Source organism: Lissotriton vulgaris, chromosome 6, assembly GCF_964263255.1.
Source record: "Lissotriton vulgaris chromosome 6, aLisVul1.2, whole genome shotgun sequence".
Classification (NCBI taxonomy): domain Eukaryota; kingdom Metazoa; phylum Chordata; class Amphibia; order Caudata; family Salamandridae; genus Lissotriton; species Lissotriton vulgaris.
Genome location: NC_141694.1, coordinates 595161253 through 595181215, shown reverse-complemented (window position 1 = coordinate 595181215; position 19963 = coordinate 595161253). Strand labels below are relative to the sequence as shown.

Below are 19963 nucleotides of genomic sequence, written 5' to 3'. Positions count from 1 at the left end.
TGGATGGGTTGATGAATTGATAAATGCAAGGGTGAATGGATTTATTTATTTATTTATTATTTATTATGCCATTTGTATCGCGCAAACTAAACCCGAAGGTGTCAAGGCGCCTATCAAAAGAGATCAAAAATTGCAAAGCACCACTACAGGTACGCTCGTACAAAGAGGGGGGTCTTTAGGGCAGATCTAAAAGCTTGTAGAGTGGGTAGAGACCTTAGTTCAAGAGGGAGAGCATTCCACCATTTAGGGGCCAGATTGGAAAAAGCTTTACCCCCCCATCTGGTCTTCCGGATGCGAGGCACAGAAAGAAGAAGTCTGTTAGAGGAACGAAGGTTCCTCCCAGGATTATAATGGGACAAAATGGATCCAATGCCAGTAGGGCTGGCTTTAGCTGACGCCTTATAGACCATGCACATGGTCTTAAAAAGGATACGGTCCACAACAGGAAGCCAATGAAGCTGCTTCCGGGCAGAGGTGGCAGAGGCACGTCGGGGTAGATCGAGAACAAATCTGGCTGCTGCGTTCTGGACCACCTGCAAGCGCTGTAGCTGACTTTTATTCAGTCCAGCATACAGCGCATTGCAATAGTCCAGACGAGAGCCCAGGAGGGCAACGGCAAGTTGCTTTCTTGCCTGCAAAGAGAGGTAGTGCCTGATTTTCCTTAGTATGTGGATGATACCCCAACAGGTCGATACAGTCCTGTTGACCTGCTGGCACATGCTAAGGATAGGATCGATCATAACCCCCAGATTTTTGGCTGAAGAGGTAGGATCAGGGCAGGCACCCAGTGAGTCCGGCCACCACTCAGCTGACCAAATCTCTTCCTTTCCTCCAAACACCATCACCTCAGTCTTCTCCCCGTTCAGTTTCAATGAATTGTGAATCATCCATTGGCCGACTGCCTCCATGCAAGATCTAAAATTGGCGGCAGTCGACGTAACTGACTGGGAGAGAGAGACGAGGATCTGGATGTCATCCGCATAGGAGACTACCTCCATCCCAAAAGATCTAATAAGTCTGGCAAGGGGGGTCACATAAATGTTAAAAAGGGTAGGACTAAGCGCTGACCCTTGAGGGACCCCACATTGCACAGACAGGGATGGAGATAGAAACTGACCCAGCATCACCCTTTGCTCTCTATGGTCAAGAAAAGAGGAAAGGAGCCCCAGGGCCGCCCCCCTAACCCCAATCTCCTTCAGTCGAGATGTTAATACCGAGGGAGATAGGGTATCGAAGGCAGCCATGAGGTCTAAAAGGATGGACGGATGAGTGAAAGGGTGGATGCAAGGATGGATGAGTGAGTGAAAGGGAGGGTAGGTGGACAAAAGGATAAATAGATGAGTGAAGGAGTGAAAGGATAAATGGATGAGAGAAAGGATGGATGAGTGATAGGGTCAATGGATGGATGAGTGAGTGGATTCGTAGATGGATGAGTGAGTGGATGGATGGAAGGAAGGATGGCTAAGTGAAAGGGAGGATGGATGGATGACTAAAAGGGTGAATGGGTGAAGGGTGAGTGGATGGATGAGTAAGTGAAAGGATGGCTGGATGGGTGAAAGGGTAAATGGCTGGATGGATGAGTGAATGGATGGATGGGTGGAAGAGTGGATGGATGAGTGTACATATGGATAGGGTGAAAGCGTGGATGGATGGATAATGGATGGATGAGTGAAAGGGTGGATGGAGGGATGGATGAGTGAAATGATAGATGGAAGGATGCGTGGTGGATAGATTTGCAAATTGTTGAATATGTTTGGATATGGCTGGGCTTACTTATATACTATTGCGCGACCTCTGATGTGTCTGTAAAACCTATCCAATTGTCCTGAAGTTTTGTCCTGAATTTTGACCTCCTGTCCTGAATTTGTGTCCTGAATTTCGACCCTTTGTCCTGAATTTTTACACTCACCGTCCTGAATTTGCACCAATGCCAGTTGGTCACCCTACCCCCCTCCGATGGCTTGTCTTCTATGCTTTGTCGTTAAAACGTTAATAATTGTGATGAAAAAAAGAGGCAAAGTTAAAAAAGGATGGACAGGCAGACAGAGGTAGGTTGCCAGACTAGAAATAATGCACTCCAGGAGAGAATAGATCAAATTACAGTCTGTGTCCTCGTGCTACTACTTTCAAAGTCTTGAACGGAGCTATTCACTGAGGTTGGATCAGTTTGTTAACTCGAGTGCTTCTTTAGAGCATTATTTTGTATACAAGTAATACAAATAAAACATTGCCAGCGAGCGCGGGGCCTTCGGGTGTGCGTTAGCTGAAAGACAATGGAAGGTCAAAAATACCTAGCACTTTTCAGCTGCATAATCACGCTGAAGATGTGTACAGACGTGCAGTGCATTGGTGCATACCAGAGATGGCAGCACTGCTCAGATGGTCGGGGGCGGGGATGCCTCAGGGTATTATTGCATTGGAATATTTTACTTCCCGTCCCCATTTTCAGGCATCAATGTAGTCCCTTCCTCCTTCACAGGGTTGACGTAAATTGGTGTCTTTTGGCCTCTTAATAGAAAAGGTGAGGCTGAGAGAGGACGAGTGAGTGGGCTTGTATGTATTGGAGCAAGAGAGGGGAAAAATTAAAGCATGCGGGCAAGTTTACAGATCTACAGTCCAATAAATGACCAACGGAGTAGGGTTAAAAGCTCTCAAGTCTACAAAGGTATCTTCTTCAGATGTAGAGCTTCATCCTAGGGAAGATGTGCTTAAATAAACTCTGTACCTCATCACTTAGCATGACAACGGCATTCATCACAATGACTGGTTTTGGAAGCCAAAGGAAGGACATTGCTCACATCAAATTGGAATCATAGAAGGCAATTGATGATCCTTCTTAGCGGCGAGATAAGCATTTCATGTCAAGCAGAGACAACATGCTAAATGATGCTAAAAGGCATTGTAGGGAAACTAATCCTATATAGGGCAAAACATTTTAAGGGTTTCAATGGGGAATCACGTATACTAAATCGTGATTTCATCCCATGCCTGTAGACTCAGGACGCATTTGGGTCCTTTGACCTGAAATTCTACCTGTTTTTAGATTGAGGGTTTCTCTATTGTAGTAGATGCTATTGTTTAAGCGAAAAATTGTGTCCCTCTGATGTGCATGTGTCAAAGTATGAAATGGGACCACGGGCTATTGCAAAATGCATCTAGATCGCCATGTCCAGTGCTTAATTTGAGACGTGGATTTCGGGGCTCGCACTTGCACTTAGAGCCAGATGTACAAAAATGAGGAATTCCAATGTCCTAATTGCGATTCTCTCTGACTGGCAATTAGGGAATCGGTATTCCTAATGTATGAAACTCTTTTGCGTTTCATTAGCTATTCCTAGTGAGTCACAAGTAGGCCTATCTCATGCATCTTAATGAGGTAGGTCCCAATTTGCAACCCATTAGGAATCGCAGCTATCACATGAATGGTGGCCTGCTGAGGTCAGCAGACCACCATGTCTGTGATTGCTTTTTGGTAAAGCAATCCTTTTTTTGCAAAAGCTACCTGTTTTCCTTGACCAGTAATCTGTGGGACCATTGCCTGCTCTTAAAAAATAACGTTTACATCCTCAAAAGGGACCCCTTTCCCCTTGCAAATGGGTTGCAACCAGTGGTAAAGTAAATACTGTTTTACGACTGGAATTCAGTTGTAAAGCAGCAATACATACCATACGGACAGTGGCTTAACTAGGGGGAGCGACGGGTGGTCCGCCCTGGGTAGCACTATTTATGGAAGCAGTGGAGGTGAGCAAGTTGTGTCTGTCGACTGCCACTATTCCCTCGCCCCGAGGGCGACAAGTCGTCTGCAAACCCCCTCCCCCTGGAACATGCCACCCAACCCCGCTCCTACCTGCATTGGGCAGCAAACTTAGGGGCCTCCTCGGGTGGCAGTAAGTCTAGCTACGTCACTGAATACCGATTCTTTATTTGTCAGGGAATCCCTAAACAAGCCTCTTCCAAATGCCGAATCACAAATGCAAGATGCAAAATGGGATTCAGTAACATGTTACCGAATTACATTTTTAATTTTTCACATCAGAAAAAGCATTTTTTACGGCCACAAACGGCCTAATTCGACCAGAAAAATGCTGAGTACATCTATCCGGCCCTTAACACCACCACTAATGCCAGTCAACCACATGGTGGCGGTATCTGTCTAGTTTTTGAGATGAGCACAACAACAGTGTTAAAGAATCCATGTACATTAACATGAATAACACCTGCCAACCAAGCCATTCCTATTGCTTTGGGTGGCCTGGAATAGTCTCTATTGCCAGACTTGTGCGGTGGTGTGGTGTGCAACGGTTAGTAGTTGTGTTAGTACTGTCATTGGCGGTGCTGGTAGGAGCAAAGGAGCAAAGGGTGGTGCAAGCTGCAATTGCCTCTTTAGAAGGGCCCTGACGCTTACTTTTTAATAAATTGAGCACTGCTCGTGCGTGTCTAATGAAAAATGTTATCCCTGATCCCTGCAGGGTCACGGTCTATTACAACATATTGAGGAACTTTCATATTGTCAGTTTCGTTTGTGCTGCTCAGTAGGTGCGTTGGGGAAATACCACTCTGTGTGCTGCACACACTGGGAGCTGTGGTCACGCAGCCGCACATGCATCTCATGAGTGCGGTCTGTTCTCATGAATTAGGGTCAGAGAAAGTGGCAAACATAAGGTGTAGATCAAATAAAAACCTCATAGACTGATAACGACGTGTGCTGCTATTACATTATTGAAATTTGCGAGTCACATCGTAGTCTGCTGAAACGAATTTTTTTATACCCTCTTATTTTTCTCCAAATGGGAAAAAAATTCCAGGAGGCAAAAATGGTTTCCATGAGCCTGCGAAAAGGAGTGTTTGCGGCACTTCTTCACCCCCCCCCCCCCCCCTGGTTGGCAGTGCATTCAGAAGCCAGACCTATTGGCATTGCCAATGCTCATTGAGTAGTGCCCTGCTTGTTTTTCTGAACGCGCCGACAACCACCGGTTCCCTGGCCAGAAGGGAATATTGCCGCGTGAAGTTTACAGAGGGCGAGAACTGGGACAGGACAACAGTTCCCAGTGTGCCAAGCGGTGCGCAGGCCAAGAACGTCATCGCACGCGCCAAGAGGCGCATAAGGGGCGGCTAGGGCTCCCGCAGCGCAGGGCGTGCGCGCGCATGCCCGGGCGAATCCCGGGCCAAGGGAGGGCCCCTATACGCCCATCAGCGACTGGAGGCGGCTGGGCTGGGTCACCCCCTTTGGCGGTGATCAAGGATCTCCTGTCATTACACCTGAAATCTGTGACGGTACTGGAATCTGAGATAGTACAATCAGATAATAATGTAAGCAGGGGGGCGCCGCCATGCAGAAGAGACAACCCTTGTGTTTTTTAACAGCATCACTGGAGATATCAGAGTCGAGAGATAGTTCAACATTAATTTCATCACCAGCAAAAAAAGTCAAGCAACTGCCTAGAATGACGAATAATACAGAAGAGGCCACCACGATAAAATCCAATTTAAAACAAAAGGCAAAGAAAGGGGGAAACCAGCGGGAACATCAAAAAGAGAGACCTCTGCCACAGACAGTCAACCCTGGATGGTTAATCTCAAGACAATATTTTAAAAAGTGCATTCTAAATTAGATTGTATGGAACGAAGTTTTATGTCTGAACTTAAGCTTGTTCAAAAGGAATTAACTTCTTTAACTAGTTTGGTCATTGACCTCCTTGTATTTATAAACTTGTGTAAATTAAGCACAGACGTGAACATACAACCTAGGTATATGGATGTTGGTGGAAATAAAGTCATTTGTGAAAGTAAGCTAGCAAATGACTCTACAAAGCCTGTTATAGGGGGTCTATGTTGGCCACTCAAAGTCAAAAGCCGCCCATAGAAAATCGAACGGGTCCTGATATAGCGAAAGAAGCAAACAGAGCAGGGCTAATAGACAGGCCCAATAATCATGAGCATACCACCGAGAACACTATGGATGAGCCCTTACACCTACCTCCCCAGGCGACACCTTATGTTATTGTGCTTAAAAATGTCCCGAGTTTACAAAACAAGCTTTTTGAACCATATGGGGAACTCAAGAACCAGGTGATTCATTGGTTAAATGTTAATACGAACATTGACACTACTGTCTTATATCACAATATTATAATGCTGAGGAGAGTGAATTGGGTTGGGAAGTCCAGGAAACACACTATGGGAGATTGTGCGGTGGTGAACTTTCGCAGTAGTAAACTGGTAGAAGCCCTTTTAGAGATTTTGATGAATAACAACAAAAAAGTTAATTTCGTGAGGACTGAAAATATAACTGCTGTCCCGTTAGGATATTTTTACAGGCCAAACGAGGTTCACCAACATATCCACAGGACTAACCCGCATAAGCCTCCTTTTAATATCCCCATACCTAACAGGTTTGAACCATTCAGCGCATGTAGTGAAATCGATTGACATAAGAAAAATGATGAGTGTGATGGGAAGAGAACTATGGATGATATTTCTTTCAGATGTAGGAGAGACGGTAACGAAAGAGTATATAGATCGACTGATAATACGAGCATGCAATTACCGTGCAAGGACTGTAGTAATCTGAGACAGTATGGATCAGGTAAAGGGCTATATCCCTATGTTAAAATGAGTGCTAGTGGTATGCACCCTCAAATATCTGGTAGGCATTGCCACGAAAATCCTGGTAATACCAGGAATACGGAGGTCAGCTAGAAGGAAAACAGGGCCATACAAAGTACAGTTTATAATGACTATACATCACCGATTATTACAACTTGGAATATAGCAGGTATTAAGAACAAGATAAATACTGAAATATGGCTTAAATCCTTAGAAAAGTTTAGCATAATCATGATCCAAGAAACATGGAAGTAATTTGCACTAATGCTAAACCATCTAGGCGAGGGAGAGCTAAAAGTGGTTTAGCAACATTGGTAAAGCTGTCAATACCAATTCACAATTTCATCAGTTGATACAACTTTATTCAGAAAGGAAACAAATAATTATTTTGATTAACTTTTATAATAATGTTTTTGATGGTACCAAGTCAAGGGTGATCAATGATTTAGAGGTTGATTTAGAGATTTTTGTGAGAGATCTCGTTGGGTCATTCATAATTTTGTGGGGGGGGGTGATTTTAATTCAGAAATTTGCGGTATCCCGATAGGAGAACAATGTGGATTTATTGATTGTTTTGGGGATCGGATATCTCATTTTCCTTATGAGCCATATGGAGAAGCTATAAATACTATTACCTCTAAATATAACCTAATAGTTCTAGAACCTGAAAACGCACAGGGTGATAATACTATTCCAACCTATGTAGGCGAGAGAGGTGCGTCAAATATAGATCATTTTATTATAACAGCAAATTTTAAAATCCTGGTTGAGAAAATTATAATTAGTGAACATCTGTTTAGTGACCATCACCCTCTTAATTTATTTGAAACTAAGAATTGGTTTGGGTCACCAACAGAGGAGTAAACCCATACAATCAGATATAGCACTACAAGGAAATAATGGAGTATCGATTAAATGGGCCGGTGTAGATCCAATACTATTTCTGGAAAATATAATAAGGAAAATTTAAAAGGATATTGAGATCTGTCTAAATAACCCCACTTCAGATGTCCATATCGTAAAAGCCTTTTGTAGTATTACATCTGAAATAGCAAATGATCTAACTAGTAAAAAGAAGAAAAAACCCTGTGAAAATACTCCTAGATGGTTTAACGAAAAATGTACAAAGTTAAACAAGACTTTAAAAATGGCTCTTAAGGCTAAACCTAGCATTTGTAGTAAAATAAGACTAATGAGGAAAGAAGATAAAATAGATCTAAATGATAGGAAAAGGGAAATCCGAGAGGACGCTCGGGCGAGTCTCGTCCAGGCTGCTGAAAGTTGTAACGCATGTTTATTTTGGCATTCTATCGATCATCCTTATTTTAAAGATATTTGTACACCGAAGATTGTAATTGCAGTCCCCCCCCCCCAGGACTGGATTACATATTTTGAGTTTATTTTTAATCCTGGTGCATGTAAACCCACTCCAATGCGTGAGCTGCAGAGTTGGAGGCATAGTTTATAGTTGGTTTATAGGTTAGTTACACCATATACTTACAGAGGTAACAGGGTGGGATGAATCTCTCTGTTTATGAACTGCATGTTTCACAGTCAGGTGAGAGTGTTTAAATCTTGCAACTACCGCCGCCCGACCCCCGGGATGTGGGCTGAACGACTGTGTTTTACTATCATATCCGAAATGTCTTGCTATCCGGCATGGGATACGACTCTCCCTGAGTGTGTGTAATGTGCCTACCGTAGTTTGAAAATAAAATAATTTAAAAAAGAAATTAAAAAAACACTCAAATGCCAAATAGTACCATTATGTTAGTAGAAACTATAAACTCTGTACCCATTACATCGCCAGAAATTAAATTAGCCCTCTCAAAGAATGCCAGCGGCAAAGAGGCTGGTCCGGATGGTGTACCAAATGACGGCTTTAAAAGTAATATGGAATTCTGGACCCCGGTATTAGGGAATGTTCTAAATGCTGCTATGGGAGGAGTTATATTGGCATTATGGTCACGAAGCATTATTGTGCCAATCTTCCAAAAGGGAGATATAGGAAAGGCTAACTGTTACCGCCCTATATCCCTTCTGGACTCTACTTTAAATTTAATGGGTAAGATTCTTTTAGGGAGATTAGAAGACTGGGTGGACGAGAATACCATTCTCTCAAAAGCCCAGTTTGGGTTCAGAAGAGGTATGGGGAACAGTGCCTGAATTTGGATCTCCTTATTGGAAAGTACATGCTGGCGAAGGAGGGGGCTCTTCACCTATGCTTTGTGGACCCTACAAGCGCGTTCGACTTTGTTAATCACGCAAAGTTGTGGCAAACTTTAAAAGAGATAGGAGCACCAAAGTAAATTATTTTATTCCTATCTCAAGTCTATAACTCCATAACTTCTAGAGTCGCTTTGGAAACAAAGGAGAATGTACACAGGATTTTATGGTTACTAGAGGTGCACGCCAAGGATGCGTATTGGCTCCTCTGTTGTTCTCCTTATATATCAATAATTTGGACTCCTTTTTGCAAAAACAGAAAGCTGATTGCCCTAAAGTAGGAAGTCGTACTACCCCAGTACTACTCTACGCGGATGACGATGTCCTCCTGTCGAAGACAGCAAATGGTCTACAATATCTAATTGAGAAGTTCTTCCAGCAAATGATAAAAAAGGACTTGCAATTTCGCCCTTGGTGACCAAATAGTAGCATGTGGAGATGAAAATAGGCTTACTGTCACAGATAAACTGGTAGGGGCTCTTAGTGAAGCAGCACAAGTTGCCCCTCAGTAAGTAGTGCCAAACTCCAACTAAACCACTTTGGAACAACCGTCAGGGTCGCATGCTGCATTCATATACCCATTCTTATACCAATGTCAACTTTATTGGGTATAGTCAAACGTGGGAAAAAGGTGCCAAGCAGCGTAATCACTGGACCTTGGGGGAAAAAAAACCCAAAAAAAAAACCATGATCAATCAAAGGACCATTACCAATTTAATAACATCCAGAAATTTCTCTTGCGTAAGTTTCCTGATCTTGAGAGGTCCAACTTCGATGTTTGTAGCACAGAAGTGCGCCAATCGAGCAAAGTAGGAGGTAGCCGATCCTTCCATCTCCTACATATTTCCCTCCTGGCCAACAAAAGAAAAGTAAATTTTTTGCCGGCCCATGAAACTCTGGGGAAACACCAAAGATGACAAGAGCAGGACATAATGTAACTTGGGATCCCAAGGAGGTGGAGAGTGATAAGCAAACTGAAGTCCAAAAAAGTGATAAAAGTGGGTAATCTAGGAACATGTGCAAATCCGAAGCTGCTACCATGCCGCATTTAGGGCATGAGACAGGTGAATTATCCGAAAACTTCAACAAACGTTGAGGCAAATAATAGGCCCTATGCAACGTGAACAAATGGTTTCGGCGTAGCCAAGATGGTTTCACAATGTTCCACATGATCTTAAAGGACTCAAACCACAGGTTCTCCACGCTGATGTTTGAAATATGTGCGGTCCACAGCAGATCAGGCAACTGGAACTCACCCTCGATTTCATCCAGTAAAAGATTGTACCAGAGTGAAACCTCTTTCTTATATGGGGGTTTATCTATTAAGAGGGACACTAATATACTATCACCCCCTAGCTGAAATCTACCTTTAACAGAAATCTGTGAGTGTGCCCAGCTTTGTATTTGTAGGTATTTGAACCTGGAAAATCGAGTCCCTATTTTTAAACTCAATACCTCCCACGGGAGTAGGCTACCATCAACAAAAAGATCACCCCATACCACCAATCCTGCCTCTCGCAGTGGTACTGCAAGGCTATCCAAAAGCCAGCTCGGGGATCCAGGTGAATTCCATAATGGGGCCTTACAAGAATAATAATCAATTTTAATGGCACGCCTAAGTTTAGCCCATGTTCTACATATATCTCTCAACACCTTCAGTTGTACTTTTTTTTTAAACTTGGGATCCCCAAACTTAAACAAGAATTCATGGTCGGCAACCTTTTCCCCTCTGAGTAATGCAGCAAACATGTACCCACATCCCGAGTTTATCGGAGATTTTAACAACATCCTGGCATGGGACATTTGAAAGGCCCACCCATAGAGCTGTAGGTCGGGCGCCGCCAAACCACCCTTCTCTCTTCGGCGCCTGATCTTCTTCCAGGCAATTCTAGGGTTGCGATTATTCCAAATAAAAGAACATATATCACTTTAGAGTTTGGCTATCATTGTAGGTTCAAAAAAAAAGGGGGATTGTGTTAAATAAGAATGTAACCTTCCGTAAAATAGTCATTTTAACTAGGTTGGATCTACCCAATAAAGATAGCGGAAGTGAAGACCATGATTTCATTAGTCTACGGCATTCTTTGGCAATGAGCGAGAAATTTGCTGGAACTATCTTGTTTATATCCTTGTATATATTTAGGCCTAAGTAACGGAGGACTGGACTTAGCTGTACCCCTGCCACTGTCACAGGGTCATTCCAGACCATTATATCCGTCTTGGCAGCATTGACTTCATAGCCAGATACGGATCCGAACTCCTCTGCCAACGCAATTACAGCCGGGAATGCCGACCATAATTCAGATGTAAAAATGAGAACATCATCCGCATACAATGCTACCTTCCTCTCCCATCCTTCAAACACAAAAGACTTGATGTTACTATTGTCTCGAATCCGTTGAGCAAAAGGCTCTATATGAAAATCAAATAAAAGGGGGGAGAGGGGGCAGACTTGGCGGGTACCCCGAGAGATGTTAAATGGGTCTGATAGTTTTCCGTTGACAAGTATAGAAGCTGATGGATTTCTATACAGGAGTTTGACTGCGCGCCTAAATGTTTTGCCGATGTTAAATTTTCGCAAGAACTCCGATAGGTAAACCCAGTTAACCCTATCGAAGGCCTCGGTGGCATCCAAAGTCATCACTGCAAGAGAAAGTGACGCCACCGTTGCCATATCAATGGCTCCTATAAGATCATATGTCAACTCGTGCAGCGGACGCCCCCTTACAAAGCCCTTTTGATCTACATGCAAGATGTTTGTTGCTACAGCCCCCAACCTATTTGCCAATACAGATGTAAAGATTTTATAATCGGTATTTAAGATAGAAATTGGTCTATAAGACCCACAACTCGTTGCTGATTTTCCTGGTTTTAGAATCAGTGTTATCGAGGCGCTATCCCATGATTAAACCTTACTAAAACTTTTGTTATGACATGTTGTAAGACCAGACTTAAGAGTGGCAGGAGTGGTTATAGGCAGAGTGCCAAACTTTGTCTACTTGGGCCTTCGTTTTAATAGTAGGGGCAATTGGAGACTACATATTGATACTATTAATTTGAAATTTTTAAGAGTAGTCAAGGGAATTTTTAGATTCTCATCCAAAATGGGAAACAAGCCAGTTAGGGAGATACTTACTTTGTACAGAACTAAGTGTCTGACTGGGGCCTGCTACGGTGCAGAAATATGAGGAAGAGTAAGTACTGACTCCCTGCAAACACAAGAAAATAAGTTTCTGAAAAGACTTTTGGCAGTACCAAGCTCCACAGCCAATTATGTCATACATAGAGAACTGGCTGTACCATACATAAATGATACTATTAGAATAGCTGGTCTCATTTTTTGGCGAAGGCTATGGACAAAGGATGAGGCAAAACTTGCAACAGATAAAAGATTGCCTTGTCCTCGATATTTGGAAAAAAAATCCCATGTCTTGAGTAGAGTACATCCATAATTTATTGATGGATTGCAAGATAGATTTGATCAAAGGGTATCTAATATCGATACAAGGCATTAGCAAAATTGATCTGACGTTGAGATATGTCTCGCTTATGGACTGTGCTAGAAGTGTTGAAGACAAACATAAATGTAGCGTTACTGCTTATTGTCAAATCCCGTCTGTTCGGGGTTTACAAAGTTACCTAAAAATGATTGTTAATGCCCAGCACAGATTCTATTTGACGAGACTGAGATTTGGTACTGTACATTACCTTGTAGCATTTCGTGACAGAGGAAAAATGTTTCCATAAGCTACCGAATTGCCTGTTGAACGGGAAAACTGCCCAGTCCACACTACATTTTATATTCTTTTGTACTCTGTATAGTGATATAAGGAAATTAATTTTAAGACCCCTTCTTCTTGCCATTAGATTGTATATTTATAAAAATGCTTTTAATTATTTATGTGCTTTGGATAATATGAAGATTATGTGCACTGTTGTACATTTTATTGTACACGCAATAAGGAGAAGAAAGGAATTGGCGTACTTAGACGTATTATCATACGAAAAGATTGATGAGGATAATTAGAGTTGTTCCAACAAAAGTGTAGAATTTATAGCGATTTTAATTATATGCGATGTTTTGCACAATTATGCATCTATGTTGCACAAGGTGTTCTACTTTATAATATTTTTACATTATTGTGTAAATCTAAAATATGTCATTAGTTTGAACGTAATTAAGAAATGTAGGCCTTTATAAATTTCCTTGACTAATGTATGGTATATAGTAAGAAATATAGTATAGAAATGTGTCTGAGGTTTTAAAATTTTGTATGTTGTATCTTGGATGAATTTAATTATGGTTTGTTATAGAATGCTTTTATGGATGTACATTTTACTCCGAATAAAGCTGTTTTGAATTTAATTGAATTGAATTGAATTGAGTAATAAGTTTAGAAGTGCAGTTAATGAGGTCAAACTGTAGCAAGTTTTGAAAACTTTCCACAAGGAGACGTACTACAGAAATATCTCAATGGTGCAACAGGCCCGTTTTTACACTCCCTGTGTTTTTTTGTATTACAGAGAGGTGCACAAGAGTCTGTACTCATTTTGTAGTACCAATACCGTGAACGGAAATGCTAAGCATGAACACCTGAAGAGATACTCCTGCATCTGAGTTAGCAAACATCTTTGCCTCGGGCCAGTGCCGTATTACAGACAAAAGCGCAAGAGTGGAAGATTCCCAAGAAGTACTCTAACAGCACAAACAAGAAGTGTGCACAATTGGTGTGCTCTGCACAAGTACCTTTTGGTAGAGGGCACAGAAGGCCCAGCATTTACCTTGTTCTTATCATGAATTGACATTGCTTTAAATAGTATTTGTTTCTGCATTTATTCAACATTAGACATTCTTTTGCCTTGAAGTACAATCCCAACAGAAATGTTTCAGAGGTAAATGAGTAATGGCATCATTCCCTTGCTCGGATCATGTACCCATCTGTATATTTCAACAACTGCTCTATTGTGCGGAAGAAAAAAAACTCACGGCTGATAGCAATGGGCGGCTGATACGATCCAGTACTGATTGATCAGAGAACCTCCACACCAGCGACCTCCATTGCATGTGAAGTAGACCTGCCAGGGAGCACTGTTTCGGGCACAGTTGTAGCCGTTGACTACATCATTGATATCTTCAACCTTTGTCGGATAGGCAGCTGCAAGAGAGGATTCAGGAGAAACTTGAAGAGGTGTAGGTCAGATGTTCCCACAGTAATGGAATCAGATACCTAGTACATACAGTAGTGACCATTAGGTTAGTCACCTATCCTAGACAAAGTAGTGATAATACGCTGCCCTTAACAACTAACTTTTGTGAAGCAATATCTACACTTGGGGCTGTGTATTTCTGACTTCTTATATTCATAGATAACTTTAACATCTTGTGTGGGAACCTAGGAATATCATCTGAAGTGAATAAAGACAACACATGAGCTGACATATTTGAGAAAAACTAATGAGTTGCCATAATGTTACCCCTATTTGTTGTGAATTTTGCTTAGAACAACTAGAAATCTGGTTGACCCTTTTACAGCGCGACTTATGGCGCACCATCAACTTTGGTTCACAAAACAGAGAATCATCACTGATTAAATGAGGACGAACCATTGCCTTTGTATATATTGTGTTTTTGTCACATTGTCACCTTGCGTCCTTAACTGTATTCACCCACTTGTCACTTGTGCCGTCACTCTTTGCTTCACTAACACATAGAGCACAAAGCCCCCTTGGGTTGCCACTGCATTTTATGCCTACAGTGCTGCTTTAACTGTCCTATATGAAATGTGTTCTTAAATATATGATGCCACATGCACTTTCGAAAAACTGAAATCCAAAGTCTATCTTCCTTTTTTCCACGTTCTCGTAATGTCATCAGTGATGTCATCGGTGATGTCTTTTGAGATGTCATCAGTGATGTCATCAATGATGTCACTGACCATGTCATGAATGATGTAATATGTGACATCATCCGCAGTGGATTGCGGGTGCGCGAAATATAGTTAGTACAACTAACTATATAGGAGCAATTTCAATGGTTTTTTAAATGCAAATTTCTAACTATATAAGGTCTGAAACCTATGGTTTTTGGGGGCGTGGCTTGGACGCCGATCGGGATGACGGCGTGAGCTCGCAGCTCCGCGCGGAATCCCGCTAATTCTCCTGATTTCTGCACCCTGGGCGACCCGTGGTCGACACTCCTGCCCTACATAGTATAGGGGGACCATTGGGCGTCGGCAGAAAGTTGCTGGGGGACTGTTGGCCCCGAGGAGACCCTGATGAGCGGCGGCTGAGGTGTCGCCGAGAGTGAGAAGAAAATGGCGGCGGAGAGGACGGGCGGCTCTGGACGTCGAAACTGAGCGGCCTTGGTGCTGACTGGTGGAGGGCTCTGCAGCCGAGAGATCGAAGCGGTAGGGACTGGGGCGACAGTCCTGAAGATCGGGGGACAGGGGACCCGGCTCCGCTTGGACTTTTGAGGACGCCTGCTGGCCGCTATCCCTCCCTCTTCCCTTCCTCCTCCAGGTTCACGAGGGGGCAGATCGGGCAGTGCTCACCCACTGGGCCCTTGGAGCTGCGGGCATTGGCGGTGACGCCTGATCCTGCTCGATATCGGGAAGTTGGCACCGACCCACGAGTGCCGGGACTGGACGGGTTTCCTGGCCTGTGACGCAGTACCCTAAGATGGCGGCTACGGGAGGGCCGGTGGCCGTGGAGCATGGACAGGGGGACCGGGCGGCGCTGCCCCAGGTGGGCGAGACCCCCTGCCGGAGTTGGACCAAGAGCAGCGACTGAATCGACGCTTGGATGCCATACTGGACGCGATCGCCTCGACCAAGGAGGCGTTGCAGCAGGGCATCGCGCAAGTAGCCACGGGGCTGGGGCTATTGCGAGCGGACCATGCGAAGCTGGCGGATAAGGTCAAGGACCATGATCAGCTGCTGTTGGACGTGAAACCGTCGGTGGTGACCGCGGAGCATAAGATCACGGACATCCTGGCCCGGCTGGACTCGCTGGAGCGACGTGCGGAGGATGCTGAAGGCCGCAATAGGAGGAATAACGTGCGGGTCGTAGGCCTGCCGGAACGAATTGAGGGGGAGGATGCGGTGGCCTACATGGAGGTCTGGTTTCGGACTGTGGTGGCGCCGGAGGGGCTTACTCCTTTCTTTACTCTGGAACGAGCCCATAGGGTGCCTGCTCGCCCGCCGGGTCTTGGCCGCCCCCCCGACCGATGGTGGTGCGGCTCCTCCATTACAAGGACCGGGACCTCCTCATCCAGAGGGCTCGGACGTCGGGCCCGTTTGAGGTGGAGAACAGCAGGGTCACAATCTTTCCGGACTACACCCAGGCGGTCCAACGAAATAGAGCATCGTTCCTGGCGGTGAAGAAGGAGCTGCGAGAGGAGGGCATTCAATACTCCTTGCTCTTCCCGGCCAAGCTGCGGGTCATCCTGGATGAGACCACGCACTTCTTTCAGACTCCGGATGAGGCATGGCAGTGGCTGGAGTCGTACAGAGCGGGGACGGATAGGTCGCACAAAAGTAGGCGAGATCGGCCTAAACTGCCTCAGATCAGACAATCGCAACGCATTCGGTCCCGCAATAGGCGCCAGCGGGAGAAACGGGAGGCCCAAATGGCTGCGGAGAAGAGAGATGCACTCGCAGCAACGGCGGCCATTACGGGGTCGCAGCAGGAAAGTGAACTGGCGGAGACGGACTCTGGCGGCGAGGGCAGCAGGACAGGAGAGGACCTTTCGGAAGCGGAAAGCTCGAAGGGGCCGGTGGTGACCCCCCAGACTTCAGATGGGATATTTCACGGTTGAGGCTGTGTTGGGACTTGGACGAGATCTGATGGTAGGGCGGTATCCTGTTGGAGTTGGGTGGGTTGCCGGGTAGGGTGCCACGGGGGCAGGACGGGATGGAGCGCGAGGCGTGGGCTCCGCTAGCTGGGGTCAGCGATAACTCACCCCCCTAGGGCCCTTAAGGCCTTCTGTGGTGGAGACCACAGGTTAGGAGAATGTGTGGTTGGTTTGAGGTTTGGATCGGGGCTGACACTGGGTTTGTGGGCTCTGTCCTGGGGAGTGGGGTTTGGGGTGGTTTTTTTTTCAGAGTTTGTTTCGGGGGGGGCAACTGCTTTGGTGGGGATGTGAACTGGCGTTCTTTGACCTGGACTGTTCGCTGCTGGTATGGGGACGTTACCTAGTTTAAAATGCCTAACGTGGAATGTCCGGGGGCTACGAACCATGGGCAAGCGCCACAAGGTGCACGCATATCTGGTGCGCAGGGGGTCCAGATTGCTATGCTACAAGAGACCCATCTGACAAAAAAGGAATGTGCTGCGTTGCAGAAAAGATGGCGGGGCCAGGTGTTCGGCACCACTTATTCAGCTTATGCCAGGGGGGTGTTGATTTGGGTGAGAGCGGGGATACCGTTCCAGGTGCTGAACCAAGTGGTGGACCCTGATGGCAGGTTTGTGGCGGTAGAGGGGCGGTTGTATGGTAGGGATGTGGTTCTCTGTTGTGTGTATGCGCCGAATACTGATCAGGCCCGATTCTTCGATGGCCTCTCTGGGTCCTTGGCCTCTTTCCTAGCGGGCCCGGTGGTACTTGGGGGGGATTTTAACTCGATTACGGATGTGCTCTTGGATAGGTCTCACCCCCCCCTTGTTGATTCCCCGGTACGTAAGTTGGCCATGCATAGGAAGAATTGGCAGGACAGGTGGGGGTTGCTGGATGTGTGGCGGGAACAGCACAGGGACACCAGGGATTATTCCTTTTACTCGGCTCTCCATGCGCTACACGTGAGGATGGATGCAGTGCTCTGTGGCGGATCCCTGGCCCCATTGATCTCACACACGGAATACTTGGCTAGAACCATTTCGGACCATAACCCCCTATTGGTACATATCCAGTGGCAACGAGAGCGCTCGGCGATTCCAACATGGCGACTCCGGCCTGACACGTTGGAGGACTCAGTGTTTAGGGAGGCTGTCCAGCAGGGCGTCGATCATTACTTTGGCGAGAACGAGGGTACGGCCACGTGTAGGTCCACTGAATGGGATGCGATGAAAGTGGTGGTGAGAGGGGTATGCCTGGGTCGGTTTTCGAATGCTCGTACGACTGTGTTGAATGCACTTGCGAAAGCGGAGGAGAATCTGAGGGACTTGGAACGGCGCAGGCCGTCCAGGCCGGACTTGCAGGCCCGGTTGTTGGAGTCGAAGGAGGTGGTCGCCACTGAAACGGAGCGGTTGAGATGTTACGATTACAGGCAATACGCCATCAGAGCGCATGCTGAACGGGATAAGGTGGGCACGCTCTTGGCCAGACTCGCTAACCCTGAACTTAGGGGCTGCCCGGTCCTTAGCATCAACAATGCACTGGGGAAGACGGTATATTCTCAGGCAGCGGTGTTGGAGTGCTTTCGTGTGTATTACGAGGAATTGTACCAGAGCCAGTTGGGAGTGGAGGCCCAGGAAATTACGGAGTACCTAGAGGCGAGGCAGCTTCCGGTCCTTGACGAGGAGGATGCGAAAGAGTTGGGCGGTCCGATTACGCTAACTGAAATACGGGCGGCCATTAAAAATATGGCTCGGAATAAAACACCCGGGGTGGACAGGCTACCGATCGAATTCTACCAGCAGTTTGTGGACTGCCTGGCACCCAGACTGCTGGTGGTGTACACGGAGGCTTATGAGTTAGGGGGTTTGCCTGGATCCATGAGGGAGGCTTTGATTGTGCCGCTCCTAAAGCCCGGCAGGGATGCCACGGATGTGAGGTCCTATCGCCCGTTGTCCATGTTGACGGTGGACTACAAAATCCTGAGCCGGATTCTGGCCGCCAGGCTGGCTCCACACATGACGGGCCTGGTACACAGGGATCAGGCAGGGTTTATCCCCACGAGGAGCACGGCGTTGAATATCCGTCGCCTGGTTGGGATAATGGACGCCGTTCTGGACGAGGATGGGACCCAAGCGGTCTTATCAGTGGACATAGAGAAGGCATTCGATAGTTTGGAGTGGGTCTTTCTGGATGGAGTGCTGGAGAGGTTTGGCATAGGCGATGGGTTCCGCCGGTGGACGAAGGTCCTGTACTCCTCAGCGACGGCGCGGGTGCGTTTGGGTGGTTTGGTGTCTGCGGCGTACCCGGTGGGTAGGGGCACGAGACTGGGGTGCTCCCTTTCCCCCCTCCTGTTCACTCTGGCGATGGAACCCTTGGCGGTCCATGCTAGGTCGGGTGATAGATACGCGGGGATACATAGCGGCGGGCGGTTACATCACATCTCGCTATATGCGGATGACCTGCTGCTGTATTTAGACAATACGGAGCGGGCCCTGGAAGGAGCGATGGACCTGTTGTCGGAGTTTGGCCAGTTGTCGGGCCTTAAGGTTAACTGGGCGAAGACCTGTGTGTTTCCGCTGAGAGCGGAGTCGCCCTGGCCTGCTCGTGACTTGGGGGTGGTCTGGGAGCCTTCTTGTTTCACTTATCTGGGAGTCCGTATCTACCATGTGGCCACGGACCTATTAGAAGGCAATATTGGTCGGTGCATGCGGGCGCTGAGGGGCAGCATGTCCTTTTGGTCGACCCTCCCGCTGACGGTTCTGGGAAGAATTGCTCTTTTGAAAATGGTGGCGCTCCCCCGACTCCTGTACTACTTCCGGACGCTTCCCATTTGGATTCCTCAGAGGATCTTTAAGGACCTGAGGACGATGATAATTGGCTTCCTGTGGGGACATGGCCGCCGTAGAGTGGCTCTGAGCACATTGCTACGCCCCAAGACTGAGGGGGGGATGGCTGTTCCTGATTTTGAACTGTATTACTTGGCGGCGCAGCTCCAGGTTCTCACGCAACATGTGGCCCGGGTGTTTAGGGGACCGGAGTGTGATCGGGAGTTGGGGATACAGCGCCATGTGCTGTCCTATATCGTTATGCAGCAGAGGCTGGAGCTGCGGGGCCTCACAATGGAGGAACGGACGCTCAGGCTGTGCTGGCAGAGGAGTCTTAGGACGGCGAGGGCGACTCGGCCTTATGCGCCGGAAATACCAATTGGCATGCTGACGGCCCTTCCACACGGGGGCGATTGGTCCCCTTTGTTGGAATGGGAGGAGGCGGGACTTCAGGTGGTGGGAGATCTATATGTCG

The 19963-nt window shown here is 46.3% G+C and overlaps 1 protein-coding gene across 1 annotated transcript in view; it reads right to left on the bottom strand.

The window, feature by feature from the left end:
* The window catches only part of LOC147707754 (trypsin-like), a 49986-nt gene that overhangs the window by 17814 nt on the left and 12209 nt on the right, over positions 1-19963 (bottom strand). The window contains exon 2 of the mRNA XM_086925665.1: positions 13820-13988. Coding sequence (XP_086781791.1) covers positions 13820-13988 — 169 coding nt within the window. The remainder of the gene's footprint in view (positions 1-13819; positions 13989-19963) is intronic.